At 50.4% G+C, this 18,813-nt stretch overlaps 1 protein-coding gene across 3 annotated transcripts in view; it reads right to left on the bottom strand.

The window, feature by feature from the left end:
* Togaram2 (TOG array regulator of axonemal microtubules 2) overlaps positions 1-18,813 on the bottom strand; it is a 40,714-nt gene that overhangs the window by 4,263 nt on the left and 17,638 nt on the right. For 2 of the 3 annotated variants that reach the window (XM_076833655.2, XM_076833658.2), the window contains 8 exons: positions 17,495-17,648; positions 16,733-16,838; positions 15,399-15,634; positions 13,989-14,147; positions 10,296-10,413; positions 9,800-9,894; positions 8,007-8,199; positions 6,911-7,127 (listed from right to left, as the gene is read on the bottom strand). In XM_076833655.2, the coding sequence (XP_076689770.2) occupies positions 6,911-7,127; positions 8,007-8,199; positions 9,800-9,894; positions 10,296-10,413; positions 13,989-14,147; positions 15,399-15,634; positions 16,733-16,838; positions 17,495-17,648 (1,278 nt within the window). The remainder of the gene's footprint in view (positions 1-6,910; positions 7,128-8,006; positions 8,200-9,799; positions 9,895-10,295; positions 10,414-13,988; positions 14,148-15,398; positions 15,635-16,732; positions 16,839-17,494; positions 17,649-18,813) is intronic. The other variant, XM_076833659.2, reaches the window with a different exon arrangement.

Here is an 18,813-nt window from a genome sequence, read left to right as displayed (position 1 = left end):
TGGTGAGGCCACAGGAGGTGGTTTACAGATTGAGGAAACATGGGTTTATATCTAATCTCACTGTTTTCCTCCTTGCTTTTTAAACCCAGGTAGCCTGAGGCCCAGGCCCTACAAGAACATACATTCCAACAACAAAGTGAGTGTAACTCAGGTGGAGAAAGAAGTTTACCTTCCATATGTCCTAACCCATCTTTCAGGAGGTCTGGGGAAAAGAGGGATTTTGAACCTCTTTTCTTTAATGGTCTAGCCGCCACACCCAGCCCAGGGGCACAGCTCACCCAACTACCCCCAGCAGCCACACCCAGGGGTGAAGTACTAGCACTGAGCACCTCCCTGCTTGTATCTTGAAAGACATTAAAATAGTGCAAGTATTTATGGCAGAGATGAACCACTAATTGTGAAATCACATACAAACATGGTGGGGTGTCTCTGGGACACAAAGGCTCTTGGCCTCTTGGATTGTATTTCTAAAGCCAGCTGCGGCAGGAGCTCATGTGTACTGAATTTAGAAGCTCCTCATTCCTTCCCCCATCTAACTGATGTTCCTTGGCTTCTCAAATGATTAGTTTGAAGTCCCTTGTTCCTCACAGATACACCAAGGTGAGGAAAGTGGCCCCTTACTGAGAAAGTGTGCTCACAGAGAAATGTGGGAAATTGGACCATTCTGCTTTATTGCCACATGGCCTCTACTGTGAGCCATGGTGGCCCCAGCATGCCAAGCTCCTGGCATTTTGCAATCACAGCAGTCCCGGCATAATTGAACAGGAGCTTAGGCAAATAATGAGATGCCTTTTTCTGGGATGTGGCTATAGATGCGGCTTGCCTGCACCTGTCAGGAAGGTGGGTGGGAGGCTGGTGTCCCAGTGTCCCAGCAAGTGCACCCTGTGTCTTAGTCAATTTTCTGCAGCCGTAACAGAAAACTAAGGACTGGGTAATTTATAAGCAACAAAAGTTTTATTTGGCTCTGGGACCTAGAGGCTGGGAAGTCCAGGAGCCTGGTTCCAGCCTCTAGCAAGGGGCTGGGTGCTGCATTATCCCATGACAGAAGGCAGAAGAGCAAATAAGTGTGTGTGACAGAGATAGAAAGGAGGCCAACCCATCCCTTCTATCAGGAACCTACCCCCATAATACCCCACCCTTGTAATGACAGCATTAATCCATTCATGAGGACAGAGTCCTCTGACCTAGTCACCTCTCGAAGGGCCCACCTTTTAATACCTTCACAATGGCCATTCAATGTCAACATGAGCTTTGGAGGAGGCCTTCAAACCATAGCACCTGGGGGCCAGGAACCCATATCTCAAAGCCGAACTTCTCTTGGGGTGGGGCGCTGAGTCTAGAGACCTGCTTGAGGCCAGTCTTTACAGACAGTCCTACCTTCTCCCAGTTCCTCCAGGGCTGAGCAGGGGGCCCCAGCATCCCACAGATGTGTTCTCATAGTTCTGCTTCTCCCGTGGGACCACAATCTAGCTAAGAGCTAATTCCCGCTTCCCTGGCTCCCTTCCTAAGGTCTGTGAGGGATGCAAAAAAGGAGGTGTTCACAGGTGCTTCTCTGCTGTTTGCCAAAGCTCCATCCACAAGGCAACAAAGAGTCTTTAAAATGATTTGTCCTAGGAGAGAAAAAGATGCCAATTTCTAGAATATTTCAGTTAGCAAGAAGTGGTCGCGGGGTGTCTTAGTAAGGTCGTAATTGTGTAAGAATAGGTTTTATGTCAACACCAACTGTACTATTGCCTCCAGGTGCTTCCATTTGTTCCATCTGCCCTCATCATTGACCACAAGTTCATATTTGAAGAGGCAGGACTTCTCCCTGTGCATCTGCCTCCTACAATGCTCGGTCTAGCCCCTGGCCTCTGACATGGCCTCCCAGGTCTAGAAAGACATGCACTTAGAGAGTGCTTGAACATGCACAGCCAGCAGACATCTGTACCAGACCATGCTCCCAGGTACCTAGCACACAAAAGGTGCTTGATAAATGCTTGCAGAGTACAGGGCAATGCTGAAACAGTAGAGCACCATGCCACAGCAGTTGCTCTATCTTTTTCTGGTCACTTTTATAACAAAGGTTCACCTTTTGGGTCATGCCCAGGCTTAATAAGAGGCCATAAAGCATGGTGGGTAAAAGGTATGGGCTCTGGGTACTGTTCGCCCAAGTTTAAATCCTGGGTTTTCCACATTTTGCTGTGTATCATTGGACAAGCCACTTTTCTTTCTATGCCTCAGTTTGCCCATCTATAAAATAGGGATGATCCTAGTACCTTTCTGGTTGCAAGGATTAAATGAGACCTTGCCTAGAGCATATAACTCTAACCCTAACCCTAATCCTAACTACTACACAAGCTTCAGCTATTGTTCTTACTATTATGTTTATTACTCTAAAATCCTCTGAAAGCCAAGCAACCTTCAGGGTAGAGAAATCAATTAAGAGGCTAGAATCTAACTCTTGAAAGTTTAAAATTGATGCTACATTAGCCTAGCCGGAGTGTCCTTAGACTCTTCTGCCTCACAAGGAAGCCAACACTGACCCTGCAACAAAGAGAATATTTTAAAAGCTACAATGGGGAGAAAATAGCCATTGGCTCAGAGGCTAAAAACCCTGTCCTCCCAAGGGCTCAGGATCACTCTTTTATAATGTGGTAAAGGTCTAGAGGCCTCACATCTGTTCCATTCAGTCAAACTCTGAGGCCACCAGACTACATCATCCTGAGGATGCTTGGAAGCCGGAGAAAATCTCGTAAGAAAATACAAGCTGAGCAAGTGGGCACGCACCTGTAATCCCAGCAACTCAGGGGGCTGAGGCAGGAAGGTTGCGAGTTTGAGGCCAGTCTCAACTTAGCAAAACCCCACCTCAAAATAAAAATAAAAAGGAATGGGGATATAGCTCAGTGGCAAAGCTTCCCTGGATTCAGTCCCCAGTACCAAAAGGAAAAAGAAAGAAAGGTGTTTTTTTTAAAATGGCAATGTATACAGCGGCAGTAAAAAGAAGTTGGAATCAAACTGAAATAAACATAAAACTCAGTAAAGGAATACCACAATTCTCCATTGCTGCCCAAACCAGGTGTGTTTATCTCAGGAAAAAAACTTGGAATGATCCACCCAAGCCAGCTATGGCACCATCACAAGACGGAGCTGCTAAAAGGGACTCCAATGTGTAATCATATGCAAATTTTCATGCTCTGATTTGTTTAAAGCAGGATGCAAATTCAAATGGATATGCAAGTTTGCAAATATGCACAGAAAAACATCGAAAATGAAAAGCACCAAATACTAATAATGGTTTCTTTTAGGAACTGACACTAACTCTAACTGAATTGCTTTATTTTTCTTTTTTTCATTTCAAATGTTTTTCCCCCCATTTTCTCTGTAATTAATAAGTAACACTCTTACCACGTGAAGGCAAGCTTTATATTTTAAAGTTAACTAGACAGACTGTATATAAAGGCATGGGGAAACTGGGTAGTGCTAACCAAAAGCATTAACAATTATCTTTACATTATGGTGTGTAATTAGGGAAACTTACACAGGTAGACAAGAAAGAGAGGATAGGTCTATTTTTTGGCAGTTGCTATGATGGAGAGGCATCATGGATGAATTTTTTAATTCCATTAACAATACAGTGTTGGTCATATGATTTATATAAGGTAATAAGCTTAAAATCGGGAGAGCGAAGTAGGGAAAGTAGGTCTGAAGCCTTCCCTATTCCAGCTTATCTGCTCTCTCCAGCCCTGGCCGGTAGTTGGGCTAATTTAAGAGAGCTCCTCTGGGCTCTGAGAAACCTGAATGCAAAGGTCATCTGCGAAAGGCTGAGCCACTGGCAGCCTGATGTTTTAATTAGTGAAGTTTCTTCTGTAACCAACCCAGTAACGGAGTCCAAAGCCAGTCTGCTCAAGAACATCCTGAATCCCCAGAAGAACTCCCCAGAAATCCAAAGATTTTGGTGCTGAGTCAGAAAGGTGCCGCAGAGCCTCAAGACCTGAGAGGCCCCAGGAAGGACAAAGACAAATGGCAGAGGTCAGGGTCAGGGAAAAGCTGTCCAATGTGTCTCCCTCAGTGCCCCTCAGAAAGACAGGGGCAGAAACCCCCACTTGCTCTGTCCACCCACATATCCCTCAACCCCACCCACACTCAGGAAAACCAAGGAACTGCGAGAGACAACTTTGGCTCATGAGTCCTCTTCATCAGGAACTCCAGGATCCAGAGGGATCTTAAGAGGTCTGGAAGAAGGCCCGCCTGCCCATCTGGTTACGCCATCTCTATTTTCTTCATGTCGGAAGATGGCCCAGGACCTCACGTGGCACTGTTCTGGATCCCCGTGGCCCTGTAATTAGCAGAGCTGTTGCTTTGTGACTTTTCACACTTTAACATCATGGCATCTCATGGTCCGTCTCCAGTCTGGACCCTAGGATCCCTGGGAGGGCCTCCATCAGTGGGCTCCAAGCTGCCTCCCGGAGGGGTCCCTAAGAACCCCTAGAACCCCCAGGCTCTGCTGGGGCGATTGAGGAAGACATCCGCCCCTTCTCTCCTGTCCCCACCTGCCTGGGTCTCTGCTGCTACCACCCAACCCCCTGGGTAATGGGAAGCTTAGGTCCTTGAATCCATCCTTCCCTCTTTGAGCCAGGCTCAGACCACTGCAGGCAGACGAGAGCCATTCCTGGAGACAGTTTGATTCTCCCCTGGGTCCTCGCCGGCAGTGATGAACTCTCCCGGTTACTCACCTGAACCCCTCAGGCTCTGGCCCACGTGCACAGAGAAATCAGCTCGACAGATGGTGAAGAACACTTTCAAAACCGACATTTCTGGTTGGACAGAAAGGATGCGGAGCCCAGCGGAGCCTTCTGACCCAGATAGCTCATTACCCCTCCACCCCAAGTCGCCCAGAGCCAAGCAGGGGACTTCACTCCAGAGGATCCACAGGAGCCCTGGCCAGGAATTTATTAGCTCATTCAGCCCTTTGAGGCCAACACCATTCCATGCCAGCCGGAGCACTGATCTGAGGATTAGAGAGGAAGTCAGCCCCCTCACGCCTGCCTCCACCCTGCCCAGGCCAAAGCCTCTAGCTGATGGCCAGAAGGAGAACTGTCAGTCACATCCAAGGAGACCCTGTCCCAGAAGGAAGGGGAAACCGCAGGCATCTTCCTGGTAGTGGCAACTCTGCCTCAAGGTGTGGTCAGAACAGAAAGCAGACTGCTCCGATTTGGATACAGTTTGTTCCCTCAAAGTTTATGTTTTGGAAACTTGGCTCTCAGTGTGGAAATGTTGGGAGGTTGCAGAACCTTTAAGAAGTGGGGCCCAGTGGACAATAGTTTGGTCACTAAGGGCATTGCCCCTCAGAAGTTAGATCCCATGAGAGTGGGTTGTCACAAAAAGAACAGGATTGGTTCTCCCCAGCCCCCATCTCTGTTTTCCTGTCTCACCATATAATCTCTTTTGTATGCACTCTTACTACTGTGATGCCATCCACCCATCCTCCATGAGACCCTCACCAGAGCGGAGTAGAAGCTGATACCATCCTCTTGAACTTCCAGAACTGTGAGCTAAACAAACCTCTTTTCTTTATAAAAGCCTCAGCTATTTTGTTATAGCAACAGAAAATGAACTGATACACACAGGCCATCTCCAGGATCCCCACTTTCCAGGGTGCCCAATCCAGGTAGGTAGAAAACAGGTCCCTAAGTAAAGGGGACCTGAGTCTTATCACCCATAGGAGTCCCCAGATTCTACTAACCAAAGCTCCAGACTCCACTGTGCTCAAGGGGACTGACCCATAGGCAAACAGCTGACACTGAAACACATGAGGGAGGAAGAGTTAAAACTCCTCTCCCATGATTCAGGTGTCATATTCTTCAAATAGCTAAAGTGCATTCCGCTTGGTGCAGGTTATCCCAATAAATCCAGGGCCCATGGTGATTTACCAAGAGCTAGGTTATTGGCAACGGCAATCTCACTTTCCCAGAGCAGTGCTGAGAACAAACCATAATTTAGAGCTGGATTTATATTGTTTGTTCTACAGCAACAAACTCAGCAAATCATAAATTCCCTGTGAGATGAAATGTGGAAATTGACAATATTTATGAACTCAAGAGATAGAGAAGGGCTTCACTAGGCCTTTGATTTGTAACTGAAACTCCTCCTGGTGGTTCCAGTCAAGGACACAGCTGCTCTCCCAGCCCCAGGAGCTGGGCTTCAGCCAGGGCACGGAGAGCAGGAAGGGACAAATGGGCCAGGTATTTCCAGCCTCCTGGTGGGCTGTTCAGTGAATGCCAAGGCGAAACATGGCCCTGTGCTGGTCAGGACGCACAGCAACAAGGCCGACAAAGGCAATTTTCAGATCAGAAGCTTCCTCGCACCGAGGGAGACTTGTTTGTGAAAACTCACTACTCTCTGGCTTGGACATGAGTCTACTCGGGTCCTACTTCCTTGGCACACCTGAAGTTTTAAACTTGCACTTCCATCTATATACTGGATACACCAGATACCACCTTCTAATAACCCATGAGAGGGGAAAAAGACTTGGACCAAAAATTCCACCCAAATTCCAATCCCCTCAACCTCCCTCTCTGCCCATCACCACACCCTCCCCAGCCGAGCCTTGTCCAGCACTCAGCCACCATGGTGCCATGTGGCCCTGGGGGAGTTATTTCCTTTGTGTGGCTACGAGGAGGTTAGACCAAGTCATCTCCACATCTCCTCCACCTCTAACCATCTGGCGCCTGGTTGGATAAGACACAGAGAAGGCTCCAGCCAGAGCGTCAGTGCCCCTGGGGTGCTGACACCTGGCCTGCAGAGCCTCTTGGGAGGCTCTTGGCCTGAGAACCAACCAGGGCCATTCACCACTATGATGATTCCCAAGCAAGAATGTGCATGTGGTGACTCGGGAGTCAGAGCCCCACAGCCCGAGCAGGACACTCACCCAGGCTCTCCATCATTGCATCCAGCACAGCAGCTGCAGCAGTGCAGATCCCCGAGTTCTTTGAGTTGAGATTGTCAGCAGTCGCCGTGATGAGGGAGAGCAGCATGGGGTGCACGCTGTGTTTGAGGAGGGGGATCATCTTGGCAAGGGACTCCAGGGCCCACTGGTTCACTTTCTTGTTGGAATCCTGAAGCCTTGGAGTGAATGCATCAAAGACCTATTGAGGGAACAAAAGCCAAGAGCCTGTGGGAGCTCAAGCTGAGTGGGAGTCCCATGGAGCCAGGGACCCTGGAGTTCACCCAGCCTGACCAACTGCCCTTGGCCAAGATTCCCCACAGCATCCTCGAAAGGGGTCTTCCAGTCTTTCCAGAGCATTCCCAATCATGAAGAGCTCATCTCCTCAAGAGGAAGATGGGCAAGAAGTTAGTTTCTCCTAACATGCCCTGGTCACTCCTCGCTTGCCAAGTGCCCAGCATCATGGAGGTCCTCGGGGCTCTTCCACTGAATGACCTCGACAACCACAGGTACGTGTTATCCCCCTTTCCCATATTCAACAACTGAGGCTCCAAGGGATTAAATGCTGTGCTTCAGATTACACAGCTAGTGAGAAACCTGGATGGACACCAAGTCTGCTGACCTCGCCTGCCCCTACTCTGCCACAAGAGTGACTGTCAGCAATCCTGCTCCAGGAAGAAGCAGGTATTCACCCTGGTGTTCCACCTGTGAAAGGCTGTACCTACCCCTCATCCACTGCTCCATCTCTCATGGCCCAACCACAGGCTCTGCCTCCATACATTATGGAAATAACTAACCAAAAGCAATCCAAGACCTCCCCCATGGTGCCCTCTACCTGTACTTCCTACCTTCCTCATTATTAATCTGTCAGACAGACGAGACACCCAAGTTACCTCTGAGCATTTCAAAGGTGTGGTCAACCCCTCAGGTCCCCATTTGGCATCACAAGACCAACTGGAAAGCAGGCCCCTTCCACCCTGAGAGGTCTGGCACAATGTCCAACCCTGGTTCAGAGTTTTCCAAATTGAAGTTGCACCCACAAAAGAGAGAGAAGCCAGAGGGCAGGGTGGGCAGTGCTCACCTGGACCAGGTTGGCAATAATGAGCTCTGGCTTGGTCTCGCAGTGCTCAAGGAGCCGCCCCACACCATCCATCCGCGACTGGTACTCCTTGGCCTCCAGTAGCCTCACCAGCTCCCGCAGCTGCTCCTCTGCCTCCACGCCTCCCCACGCCGAGGAGCGCAACCCCACCCGCCGTGGGCCATTGGAGCCAAGCCTAGGCAGAAGGAGGGATGAACATACGTCTTGTACCACATGCCATCCCACTGGATGAGCACCTGCAGCTTGGTCCACCCCAAGCTTCTCCTCTACCCGCCGCTTGGGGACACTGGCATTGAGAACTCTGAAAGTCTCTTCCCCAGGGGACAACGATGTGGTTGCCTAGGGCCCCATCCTCTTTCCAGCAGGCAGAGCTCTCTCTTCCTGCCTTTTCCCCTCCTTTCAGAAGACGTGCAAAATTGGCGGGGAAGGCTGGAGTGGCGGGTAAATGTACACGAGAAGATGACTGGTACACATTTCTTTTCTTCTTCTTTTTTTCTTTTGTGGTACTGGACCCAGAGGCTCACACATTCTAGTGCTCAGCTACTGAGCTCCAACTAATGCACATTTAATCCAAGACTGGAGAAAGGTCTTTAAGGTCATCAGGACCCACCTTCTACCTGGTGGCTGGGTCCTGCACCTGCTGGCCAGGGTCTGCTCTCATTCCTCTAGTAACTGGGGAAATGTTATAAAGCTCCGTTCCCTGACATTTGGATTACATGCCCATCTGAGCCCCGTGGCCTGACTGAATCAGCACAAGAGCAGCTCAGTAGAAAACTGCCACCCCACATTCAAAGTCAGGGTCACTGAGTCATGCCCTATACCCAGGTCCCAGCCAAAAGGACTCGGCATCATCCAATCTGTCATTCATTCCTACACCTCACACTCTGGCCTACTTAGTGCTAAGAGCTGTGCTGAGCACTGAGAACGACCAGAAGCACAGTGTTTGCCTTAGGGAGGTCATGGACCAATAGAAGACAGTCATAAAGGAGAGGAGCAGCTGTCCACCCTGAGGATGAGGGGAGGAGAGTACAGAGTGTCAGAGAGCATCTGAGAGAAGACAACAGGTGAGCTGAGCCTGTTAGGCCAATAGGCATGGTCCAGGTGAAGATTTCAAAACCTAAACAAAGGCACAGCAGGGAGGGAGGCTGCAGGGGGCCCTGGAACTAGAGCTCCTGGCTGAGAGAGCCTAGTGGGAGAAAGCGGGAGGCTGCTACTGAAGAGGGGGTGGGCCTTCTTCTGAGGTCCTGCTGAGTTCAGACAACATCCCAAGACATGGCAGAATGGTTAAATTTTAGGGAGTGACCTTGAGATTCCTGCTTGGTTTCTAATTGTTCCCAGGATCCACCCTCCAACCCCTCAGCCCAGGCCTTCTGGCCTGCTGTATCCCAGCTCTGTCTCTGAACTAATCCAGGGCCCCCCCCCCCCAGGCCCTGGCCATGCCCTACTTGCGCATTCACATCTGGTGCCCAAAGGATTTGCTGATCTAAGTGAATGGAGAGAGACTGACCTCACACAGAGCCAGACCAACAAGCCCCACCTGCACTTGCAGAAGGGCACTCCCTTGGCCAAGCCTGCAGGAACCAGCTTCCATTGGGTCTGCCCAAGATGTGGGTGAGGCAACACTTGTTTTGAATCTATCCATTTGTACTGCAGACCCAATTAGGTCTCAGCTGTTCACCAGATCCATACGTCTACCCCAGAGCAACCCCGGACCATGGGCAAGCAAGATGCTTCTGTTGGCAGTTTTGAACATGAAGCCCCAGAGAGAGCCATACCCGTCCTCGGTGGGTAGGCCGTTCTCATATGCCACCAGGCTCCTCAACACCTTGCAACCTTTGGCAGATGGAAGTTCATGATTATCTTCTGTCCCCTTGAAAAAAAGACACACCAAACATGAGCTAAAAGAAGCTGCCCTCTAGGGAACTGCCCACCATTCTGGTATAGACTACAACATGAGGGATCACCCCTTCTGCCTGGGAGAGCTCCAGAGGCCACAGCTGAGCTTTCCAGAGCCCTGGAGGTTGCAGGACAGAGACAAGATGCCCCCTCAGCAGATGAAGCTGTGTAGACCCAGGGAGTTCAAGGAAGTTTTAGGCAGGGAGGGTCAGAACCAGGCATGAGCACAGGGGCAGAAGCCACATTTATCCCACCTGTCAGGGGCAACGGAGGAAAGTGAAGCTCTGGAATCCACTCTCCACTCCCCCGACCCACTGAGGGCCACCAGGCTCCGCTCTGCCCCCAAAGACTCAGAGTCACACTCCACCGACTCACCCGCTGCTTGATGGCCGCCATGACTTTCCGCAAGTCATGTGACGGGAGGGACTGCTTCAGAAATGTATCAAACTTAGCGTTGGCCATCAAGATATTCACCATCTTCCGGCCATAAAACCTGCCGTAGCAGAAAGAGCAAGCTGAAGTGACAGCGACAGAAGGGCACAAGACCTGAGATTCGTAATTTCCCAATTAGGGTAGGAGAGTTTTTAATACTTCTCCTCATTAGGAGAGCAATTCCTACCCACTTAAAAATTAGATTCATAAAAGAACAAACATCATCCTTAATGCCATCACCAAGAGAAAAATCACTATGACATTTTTACATATTAATATTTTTTCCATATATCAAGAACTATGTAATGTTTTGAACAACCAACAATAAAAATTAATTTAAAAAAAAACAGTCCCAAATTAAAAAAAAATATATTTTTTCTACACAAATACATTTGATACCAGAGTGCAGATACGCCTGGCATCTAGATTTTTCACTTTATCATCCATTATCTTTCTATGTTATTTAAAACTCTTTATCAGCATCCTTTTAAATGGCTATCCAATATTCTGTTGAATTCTATACAAAAAAATATAATTAATTTTTTTTCTAGTCTGGTACATTTAAGAGTCTGAAGGAAGACAGTATAGAAGGGAGTAATTGGCTCTACCTGGTGAATGGTGGTGGTTGGGGGAGGAAATAAAGGAAGGCTTCAGAGAAGAGCTGACCCTGGGGTTGGGACTCAAAGGATGAGTGGGAGTTCACAAGTGGGGGTGGGACTAGGGAATAAGCAGGAGGAGAAGGGCCATCCAGGGACCATAGCACATTTGACATATCAGCAGGAGATCAGACTGAGGAAGAGTGAGCAGGGACGGACCGGGAAGAGACAGGTCGACAAGAAGGCAGGGCCCTGTTTAAGGAGACATGAAGGAGTTTAGCTGCTGGCGACAGGAAGCTGAGGAATGACCAGCTTTGTGCATTAGTCACACTGTCTCCGGCAGCAATGTGAGGGATGATTGGTAGAGACAAGCCTGGGGGCCAGTAGACCATTAGGAGGCTATCATCAGGGCCCAGGCACGAAATGAAGACCTGAAATAAGGCAGCAGAGTGGGGATAAGAAGGGGCAGTCAGATTCAAGAGCTGCTAGGGGGTTGGAGTACAGGATTTGATAGCAGGAAGCATCTAGAATTATCATATTTCACCCAACCTAAGACTCCATTGATTGCAAAATGCACCATTACTTTATTTTCCACTGAGGAAAAACAGAAAAATAAAATGCTGGCAATTTCCACTGTCTTCAGCGTCGCTGCGCCACGCGTGAAGGCTACCTCGGAAAAAGAAGGTAACATTACTGCTGAGCATTTTCCTTCCTTGGGTCAGGTAAAGTCCTTGGTGGTTTCTCTGCAAGAAAATGTGAAATATTGGCCATTTCTTCAACAGTGAATGATTGCTTCGCCGACGTCTGATGAATGCCCCATTGCTTGTCTCCATGTCGTCTTGTACAGAATAATTTTTCAACTCAATGCCAAATACTAGTATAATATTTCTAAGGCATTTTCAACAGTAATTAAACTCAACAATTTTCTGCAGAGCACCCAAAATGATTTCTGTAAATAAATCAAAAGATTGACAAGGAAAGAAAAGCTTACAGCATAGGTTCCTACAATGCAAACTTGAATGCCAAAGTTTGCAAATGTGAAAATAATAAAACCCAAGTTGTAATCACTTGGTTTACAACAGCAACTGAGAGGTCTCTGATTGTAAGACGCAAGCCAATTTCAAAGATCTTACCATGCGGGGGAAATGTGAGTCTCAGGTTCAATGAAGTATAGGAATCCCTATTTTGCATCCTGTGTGACTTGGGCAAGTAATGGTCACTATGAACCGTCAAGAAAACACAGCCAAAGAATCAGGCTTCGGGAGATGGCAATGAGCTCCTTTAGGGACACTATGCACTGAAGATGGTTACTGGGACATCCAGTGACAGGTCCCCTAGAGGTATCAGAGATGTGAGACTGACTCCAAAAAGCGTCTGGTCTGGAGGGAGACAGGGCAGCGCCAGAGTCTGCTGGTGGCTGCAGTCATGAGAAGTGAGAGCCAGAAGAGGAGGACAATGAAGGAGTAAAGACTCCGCAGTCACCTCCATGCAGAGGGCAGGCAGGGTGGAGAAATGGCCCTGGGTAAAGGAGAACCAGGAGGTCCAGTGACCAGAAACCAGGAGGCATGGAGTTTCCAAAATGAAAAATGAAAGTCAGGGAGTGTCATCCAGTATAAAAGGGAGGTCAGAAGGGAAAGAATGTTAGACCCAGAGAGAGAGATTAGGCCTCCATTTCCATCACCTACAGAAAGAAGAAACAAATAACCCCAAACCTTCCTTTTCACCAGTATTCTTCTCATTCACCAAGTTTTCTGTCTAAACACCTGAGAGGCATCTTTGATTTATGTATCCCCACAACCCTCACCACTCATCTATGTCCTATTGGCTCTGCCTTCAAAATGTATCAAAGTCACCCACAATCCTAGCCCAGCCTCCAGTCCCCCTTGCCCAGACCATGTGTAGCCATCGTCTGCTCTCCACCCAGCATCTTGGCTCCTCTCCCTAACTGTCGGTCCTCCAGTGAGCAGCCAGAAAGAGATATTTCTAATCCAAAAGCTAGCAAGTATGAAAAAAAAAAACCACTCAAACTCACTATTCACCAGGATAAAAAATACTCAGAAACAACAATGAGCTGTCACCTTCACCCATGGGATTGATAAAAATTAGAAATCCAAGTATTGTCACTTGTTGGATGGGCTACAAAGAGGCAGACACCTCAGGTGACAGAAGGGAGGCTCGGGGAGCAGCATGCTGGGAGCCCCAGCTGGGCGGGGCCGCACCTGGGTGCAACCTCATTCCACCACTGGCCTGCTTAAAACCCTCTAAGACGTCCTCACACTCCAACCAAAAAATCCTCCTGTGGCCTCCCTTTATGCAACTCTAAATTCCAACCCTGACCTTGGCCTCTGAGGCCCTCCATTATCTGGGAACTGGCCCACTACACCTCTGACTCCTGGTACTCCACCCAGGCTGGCCATCCTGGGTCCCTGAACACCAGGCAATTCCAATCCAGAGGCCTTTGTACCATCTCCTCTGCCTGGATCACATTCCCACATTCTCAAAAAGGCTGACTCCATCCAGCTGGTCAGTTCTCACATCTCCCCAAACCTCAGTCTAAACTCGCTCCCAGCCCATTCTCTGCTCTGTCTTCTTGTTTGTTTTTACCTTTGCATCCTTTATCTGTGTCTAAAGTGATCTAATATTCATCCTTTTACTATCCGACTCCCTTAACTAAGAGTCAGACAACAGGGGCTTGGTTTTTCCAATTCAATGCTGTGTCACAAGGATGAAGAGTGCTCCGCAGATACCGCTTGGCAAAATGACTGAACAGTCTTGCAGAGAACAGAGCCGGGGTGGGTGGAGATAGGAGCGACTTGGCAAGGAGTAGAGAGAGGAAGGAAGAAGCAGCGTGGAGGCAGGGGGCACTGTCGGCTCCTTGAACAGACTTGACTGTGACATGGGAGGGAGGGGGGACAATAGGAAAATCAGCTTCAGTCTACCTGACGGTCCCCCTGAATGACCCCAGGGAAGCTGAACCCTGGCCCGGGCCCCTGGGGCTGGCTGGTGGCCTTGTCTGCCCCAGGCCCCAGCCCTGCTCTACCTGGTGTCCTGGTTGGAGTCCTGAGCCAGCCTCACCAGGTTGTGCACCAGCATGTCAGTGCTGTCCCTCGTGCCTGAGAGAAGTTTCTCTGCACCAATTTGCTCCAGGACGACTGAAAGGTGCTCAGCGGTGCATTTCCGGACTAATGGGTTTCGGTGGCTGAAAGGAAAGAAGCACAGCCACGTGGTCAGTCCCAGGAAGGGGATGTGGGGGTCCCCGCTGGAAAATATGGATCTACAAGCATAGACTGTAGACCCGTGTTCAGGCCAGCCCACCGTGGCTCCCACACACGGCTGGGAAATCCTGGAGGACAGAGCGATCAGTTCTAATGACAGGGCTACAATGACAACAACTGTGAGGAAGGGACAAGTGCCTGAAGCCACGATGCTCCCCAAACGCCCCAGGCTCTGTGCTCTCAGGCCCTGCCCGAGTGCATGCTCGTCCTTTGATCTACATGCGCCACCCCATTTTCCTCCACCTAGAAAAATCCCAGTCAGTGTCTCCTCTTCCTTCCCAGCTTCACAGGCACACTGAGATGTTCCCTCTGAGGTGTGCCCTTGCCCCCAGCCCGGTGAGGCGTCCAGCTCCCTGGGAACAGAGAACAGGGCCCCCTCTCCGACGCAACCTCACAGGCACCCAGCACACCCTGACACCGCAGAAGCCTAGTGCATGTCTGTTGAACTGAACTGGGTGGTTTGGTCACTGTGACAGGTGGAATCTGAACTCTGACAAGAGAAACACATCAGGAGGCCTGGAGAGGTAAAGGGGCGATCCAGAATGGAACCCAGGGGACGTGGCTCAGGAGCGCCTCACCCTTGGCGACATGCAAAGGTGTGCTGGCTGTGGCGGCAGGCCCTAATGTCCCCCGAGAGGCCCATGCTGGTGGACTTAGCGGAGTGGAGGGGCATTTCGCCCTGTGGGAGAGAGGGCCCGGGAAATGCCTTTGGTTTTGCTTTTTGTTCTTAAGGGAAAAGCAAATCTGGCTCCAACTGCAGCCCCTCCCTCCCCAGGAGACGGCCATTTGTGCCTTCCTCTCCTCACTGGCCCAAATTTCATCAGATAGAAGCAGAATGCCCCCGGGAGGGCAGGAGCCCCTGGGGCACAGCCCAGACTGCTCTGTGACTGAGGTGTTACCATGGCCACCGTGCTCCCCAGTCTTGGAGCAGAACAACAGCACCCCTTCTCTTCCAGAATCCCCAGCCTGGTTCAGAAAGGGTGGGGAAAAGCCCACTGAGAAGCCGGGTCTCCCTCCCCCAGCTACAGAGCCTGAGGTGGGCGCCTTGGGCACGCTGACCCTCTGCAGCCCCACTTTTCTGCCTCCTTCCTTCCTTGTCCCTTTCCTCCTTCTCTCACATCTTAGAGCCTCTCCCCTGCCTCCCTGGCCCTTCTAGATAACAGGAAACCACATACTAAATGCCTGCTGAGGTGAGGGCCACAAGGGCACGGGCAGGGGTCACATTCTCCACCATGGCACCCAGGGCCCGGTTGGCTGCCCGCTGGATGAACTCGCTGGTGTTCCCCATCTTCTGGAGCAGGCAGCGGGTGATCTCCTCAGTCTCTTGGTCCATGTTCTTCTTTAAAGCCCGGAAAAGGTCTCCCAGGGTACTGATGGCCAGGCGGGACACCTTGGAGCGGAGGTTGGAGACCTGGGAGAGAGAGAGAGAAGGGGCCTCTAGGACTGCCAGACCCTGTCTAGAGCTCTGGAACACAGCAAGGATGGGAAGTGGACCAGCCCTTGCGCTAACCCTTCCCCCACCCCAAGCCCCCTCCTCACCCCTCACCATGCTAGAAATGAACACCCTGCAGCCGCTCTGGGCAAAACAATCCCATTTTGTGATCATCATAATTGTTAATTCCACCATTATCATTATCATCTGAAATTTGCACAACACTTAGTCTTCAGGGCACATTTATAAAAAAAACAAAAAAGAAAGAAAGAAAATATCCAATTTGATCTTCACAACTACTGTGAGAAGTAGGTATATGACACTCATTTTGCAAAGGAAGAAACAGATCCCAGGTCACATACAGGAAAGCACAGAGCCACAACCCAGCCCAGCCTGCATGTCAACACATCTTCTGTAGTCATATCCCTACCCCCACTGAAGCAATCCATCTGCAAGGCCTCCACATGGATCAAGTGCCTCTGACTGCCTCTCTGGGCCTAGGCTGAGTCCTAGCCTCAGACAGGCCTTGGGAAATGCTACAGCTGTCCTGAAGTTGGGGATCTGGCCCAGAGCATGCCATCCCTCCCCAGGCAGTTTGTGTAAAAATGGACACACTGGATTCCAAATGTGCCACTTTCAAAGATTACAGGTACAGAGAGTCCAGGTCTCTAATCTGAAGCATGGCTAGCCAGGTGCAGTGGTGCATGCCTGTAATCCCAGAGATTCAGGAGGCTGAGGCAGGAGGACCACAAGTTCAAGGCTAGCCTCAGTAACTTAGCAAAGCCCTAAGCAACTCAGTGAGACCCTGTCTCAAAATAAAAAATAAAAGGACTGGGGATGTGGCTTAGTGGTTAAACACCCCTGGTGTTGATCACTGCTACCAAAAAAGAAAGAAAAGAATGGGTGACTCCTCCTACCTCAGTGGCTGAAGGCTGAGACGGAGTAGAGATGCCCATGTTCCAGGGAGCCATGGGCCCCTCTGTGGCTGCTGGGAAACTCACCTTGAGCAGCTGCACCAGGGAAGGGGGAGCAGCTGCAGGGAGAGGGCAAAGCTCATGGTCTGTCGGGAGGCCTCACCTCCCCAGTCACTGCCAAGGACACATCGTGCAGCCTCCCAGCCAGGACCTCCGAGTGACAGGCCGCCAGGCGCTGGACGCTCACCAGGCCCTTCTCCTTCATCTGCCTGAGAAGCAAGGCCGGGACTGTCACAAGTAGATAAAGAGGAAGAAGCCATGCTCCTTCTGCAGACGGGGGACCTCTGGGACACACACACACACACACACACACACACAGAACAGGGTGGCATTCCAGGGTCTCAGAGGCAGCACTTCCTGGAGTGTCACCCAGGCCTGAAATCCTAGGCATTCAGTGTGAGCCAGTGTATGGGTCCTGGCTGGCCCTCAGCTCTGGCAGCGCTGGGATCCATGCCCAAATCAAGACCTATTTGGGTCCTTGACACAAAGCAGACACCTAAAGGGACGTACTTGTGAGGACTGAAGACCCTGAGGGCTTTCCATAAATGTTCTGGACTCTGAGCCATCACTCTGCTCAAGATTAAGAGACTGTGCCCCACCAGCACAGGGTGAGGAAGACTCAGAGCAAATTAAACTTGAGTTAGGGAAATAAAGGGCTGTGATCCTTCCCAGTCCCCGCGTTCTGGAGTCAAAGTCACAGTTGTCAGGCCTAACCCTGGCGTGTTGCAGATCCGTGCTCAGAGTCCACCAGGGGGATCCAGGCTCAGGAAGCTAGAGGTACCACATACACACTCACACACACACACTCTCACACACACTCATAGATGCAAGGTTGTGCACACACACACACACGGTGTCTCCTCACCAATCACTGCTGTTGAGGCACTGGAGGGCGTCCATCAAGCCCAGCTCTGGGTTTGAGAAAGGCCTCAACTCCTTGAAGGCTCTCAGACCCATCTCGTCCTCCTCGTCCTCCCATTCCGGAGACCCCAGAGTGAGCACTGCAGGTAAGGAGTTAGCTGCACCCACAGAACAGAAAAGAAAGAAGAAGCTTCACCCAGGAGGACTGAAGGAGGGCAAATGTCCCCAGTGGCTGCTCCTCCTGACCCTCACCATGCCAATGGCCCGCAGCTCGGAGTCCACTGTGTATGCAGGAGGGACTGGTGATGGTGAGAACAAGCTCCAGGCCTCACGCCCCAGGGAGCCAGAGGGGACCATCTGACTGTGCCTTTTGTTGACTTTCTCCATTCCTCCATTGCCACTCTGACCATGGTGGACACACTGACTTGTGATATGCTGCTTGACGTCACGTGACAATGCCCATGGAGCCAGGACTCGCCTCCAGTCCTGCCCTACCTGGGGTCGGTCTGAGGCCCAGGAAGTCTCTCAGTGAGCGCCTTTCGTGGTTCTGACCTCACTTCCACCAGGAGCCTCTGCTCCTTCCCTCCTGCCATCATCCTCTGCCTGAGTAGGTAAGCGCTCCATGGACTGATGGCTGGAGGGAGGCAGGGAAAGGTAAGAAGCCCTGGAGGAGACAAGGTCGGTAACTGGCACCTGCTGGGTCCAGATGTGGCCCACAACAGACAAGGAAGCGATTTAGAAACCAGAGCATGTGCGTGTGCTGGGCGCGGTGGTGCACACCTACAATCCCAGCTACTCAGGAGGCTGAGGCAGGAGGATTACACATTCAAATCCGGCCTCAGCAATTTATCAAGACCCTGTCTCAAAAGGCAGAAAGATCGATACAGGAGCAGGCATAGGGGAGAGAAGAGGAAGGAGAGGTACTAGGGACTGAATTAGAATAAGACATATTCCATGCTTGTATAATTATGTCAAAATGGATTCTACTAATACGAATAACTAAAAAAGAACTATTAAAAAACTTTTAAAAAATTAAAGGAGTGGGGCTGTAGTTCAATGATAGAGTACCCCAGTTTCAATCCCCAGTACCAAAACAAACAAAAATAGAGTGTGTTTTGTATATGCTCCTTCTTTATGGACAGAATCACAAAATCTCACAAGAACAGGAAGGAATTTCAGAGGCGCTCTTTCTAGCCCATCATCACACAGCGGGATATCGGAGGCCCTGAGAGGCCATCACACCGCCAGGAAAGAAGGTCTCCAACCCAGAGCTCTGCTCCCAGGCCTCGCTCCCGGCTACTCTCCTCGCCCCCAGGGATGATC

This window comes from Callospermophilus lateralis, chromosome 14, assembly GCF_048772815.1.
Source record: "Callospermophilus lateralis isolate mCalLat2 chromosome 14, mCalLat2.hap1, whole genome shotgun sequence".
NCBI classification, from domain to species: domain Eukaryota; kingdom Metazoa; phylum Chordata; class Mammalia; order Rodentia; family Sciuridae; genus Callospermophilus; species Callospermophilus lateralis.
This window is presented reverse-complemented; position numbering and strand designations above follow the sequence as displayed.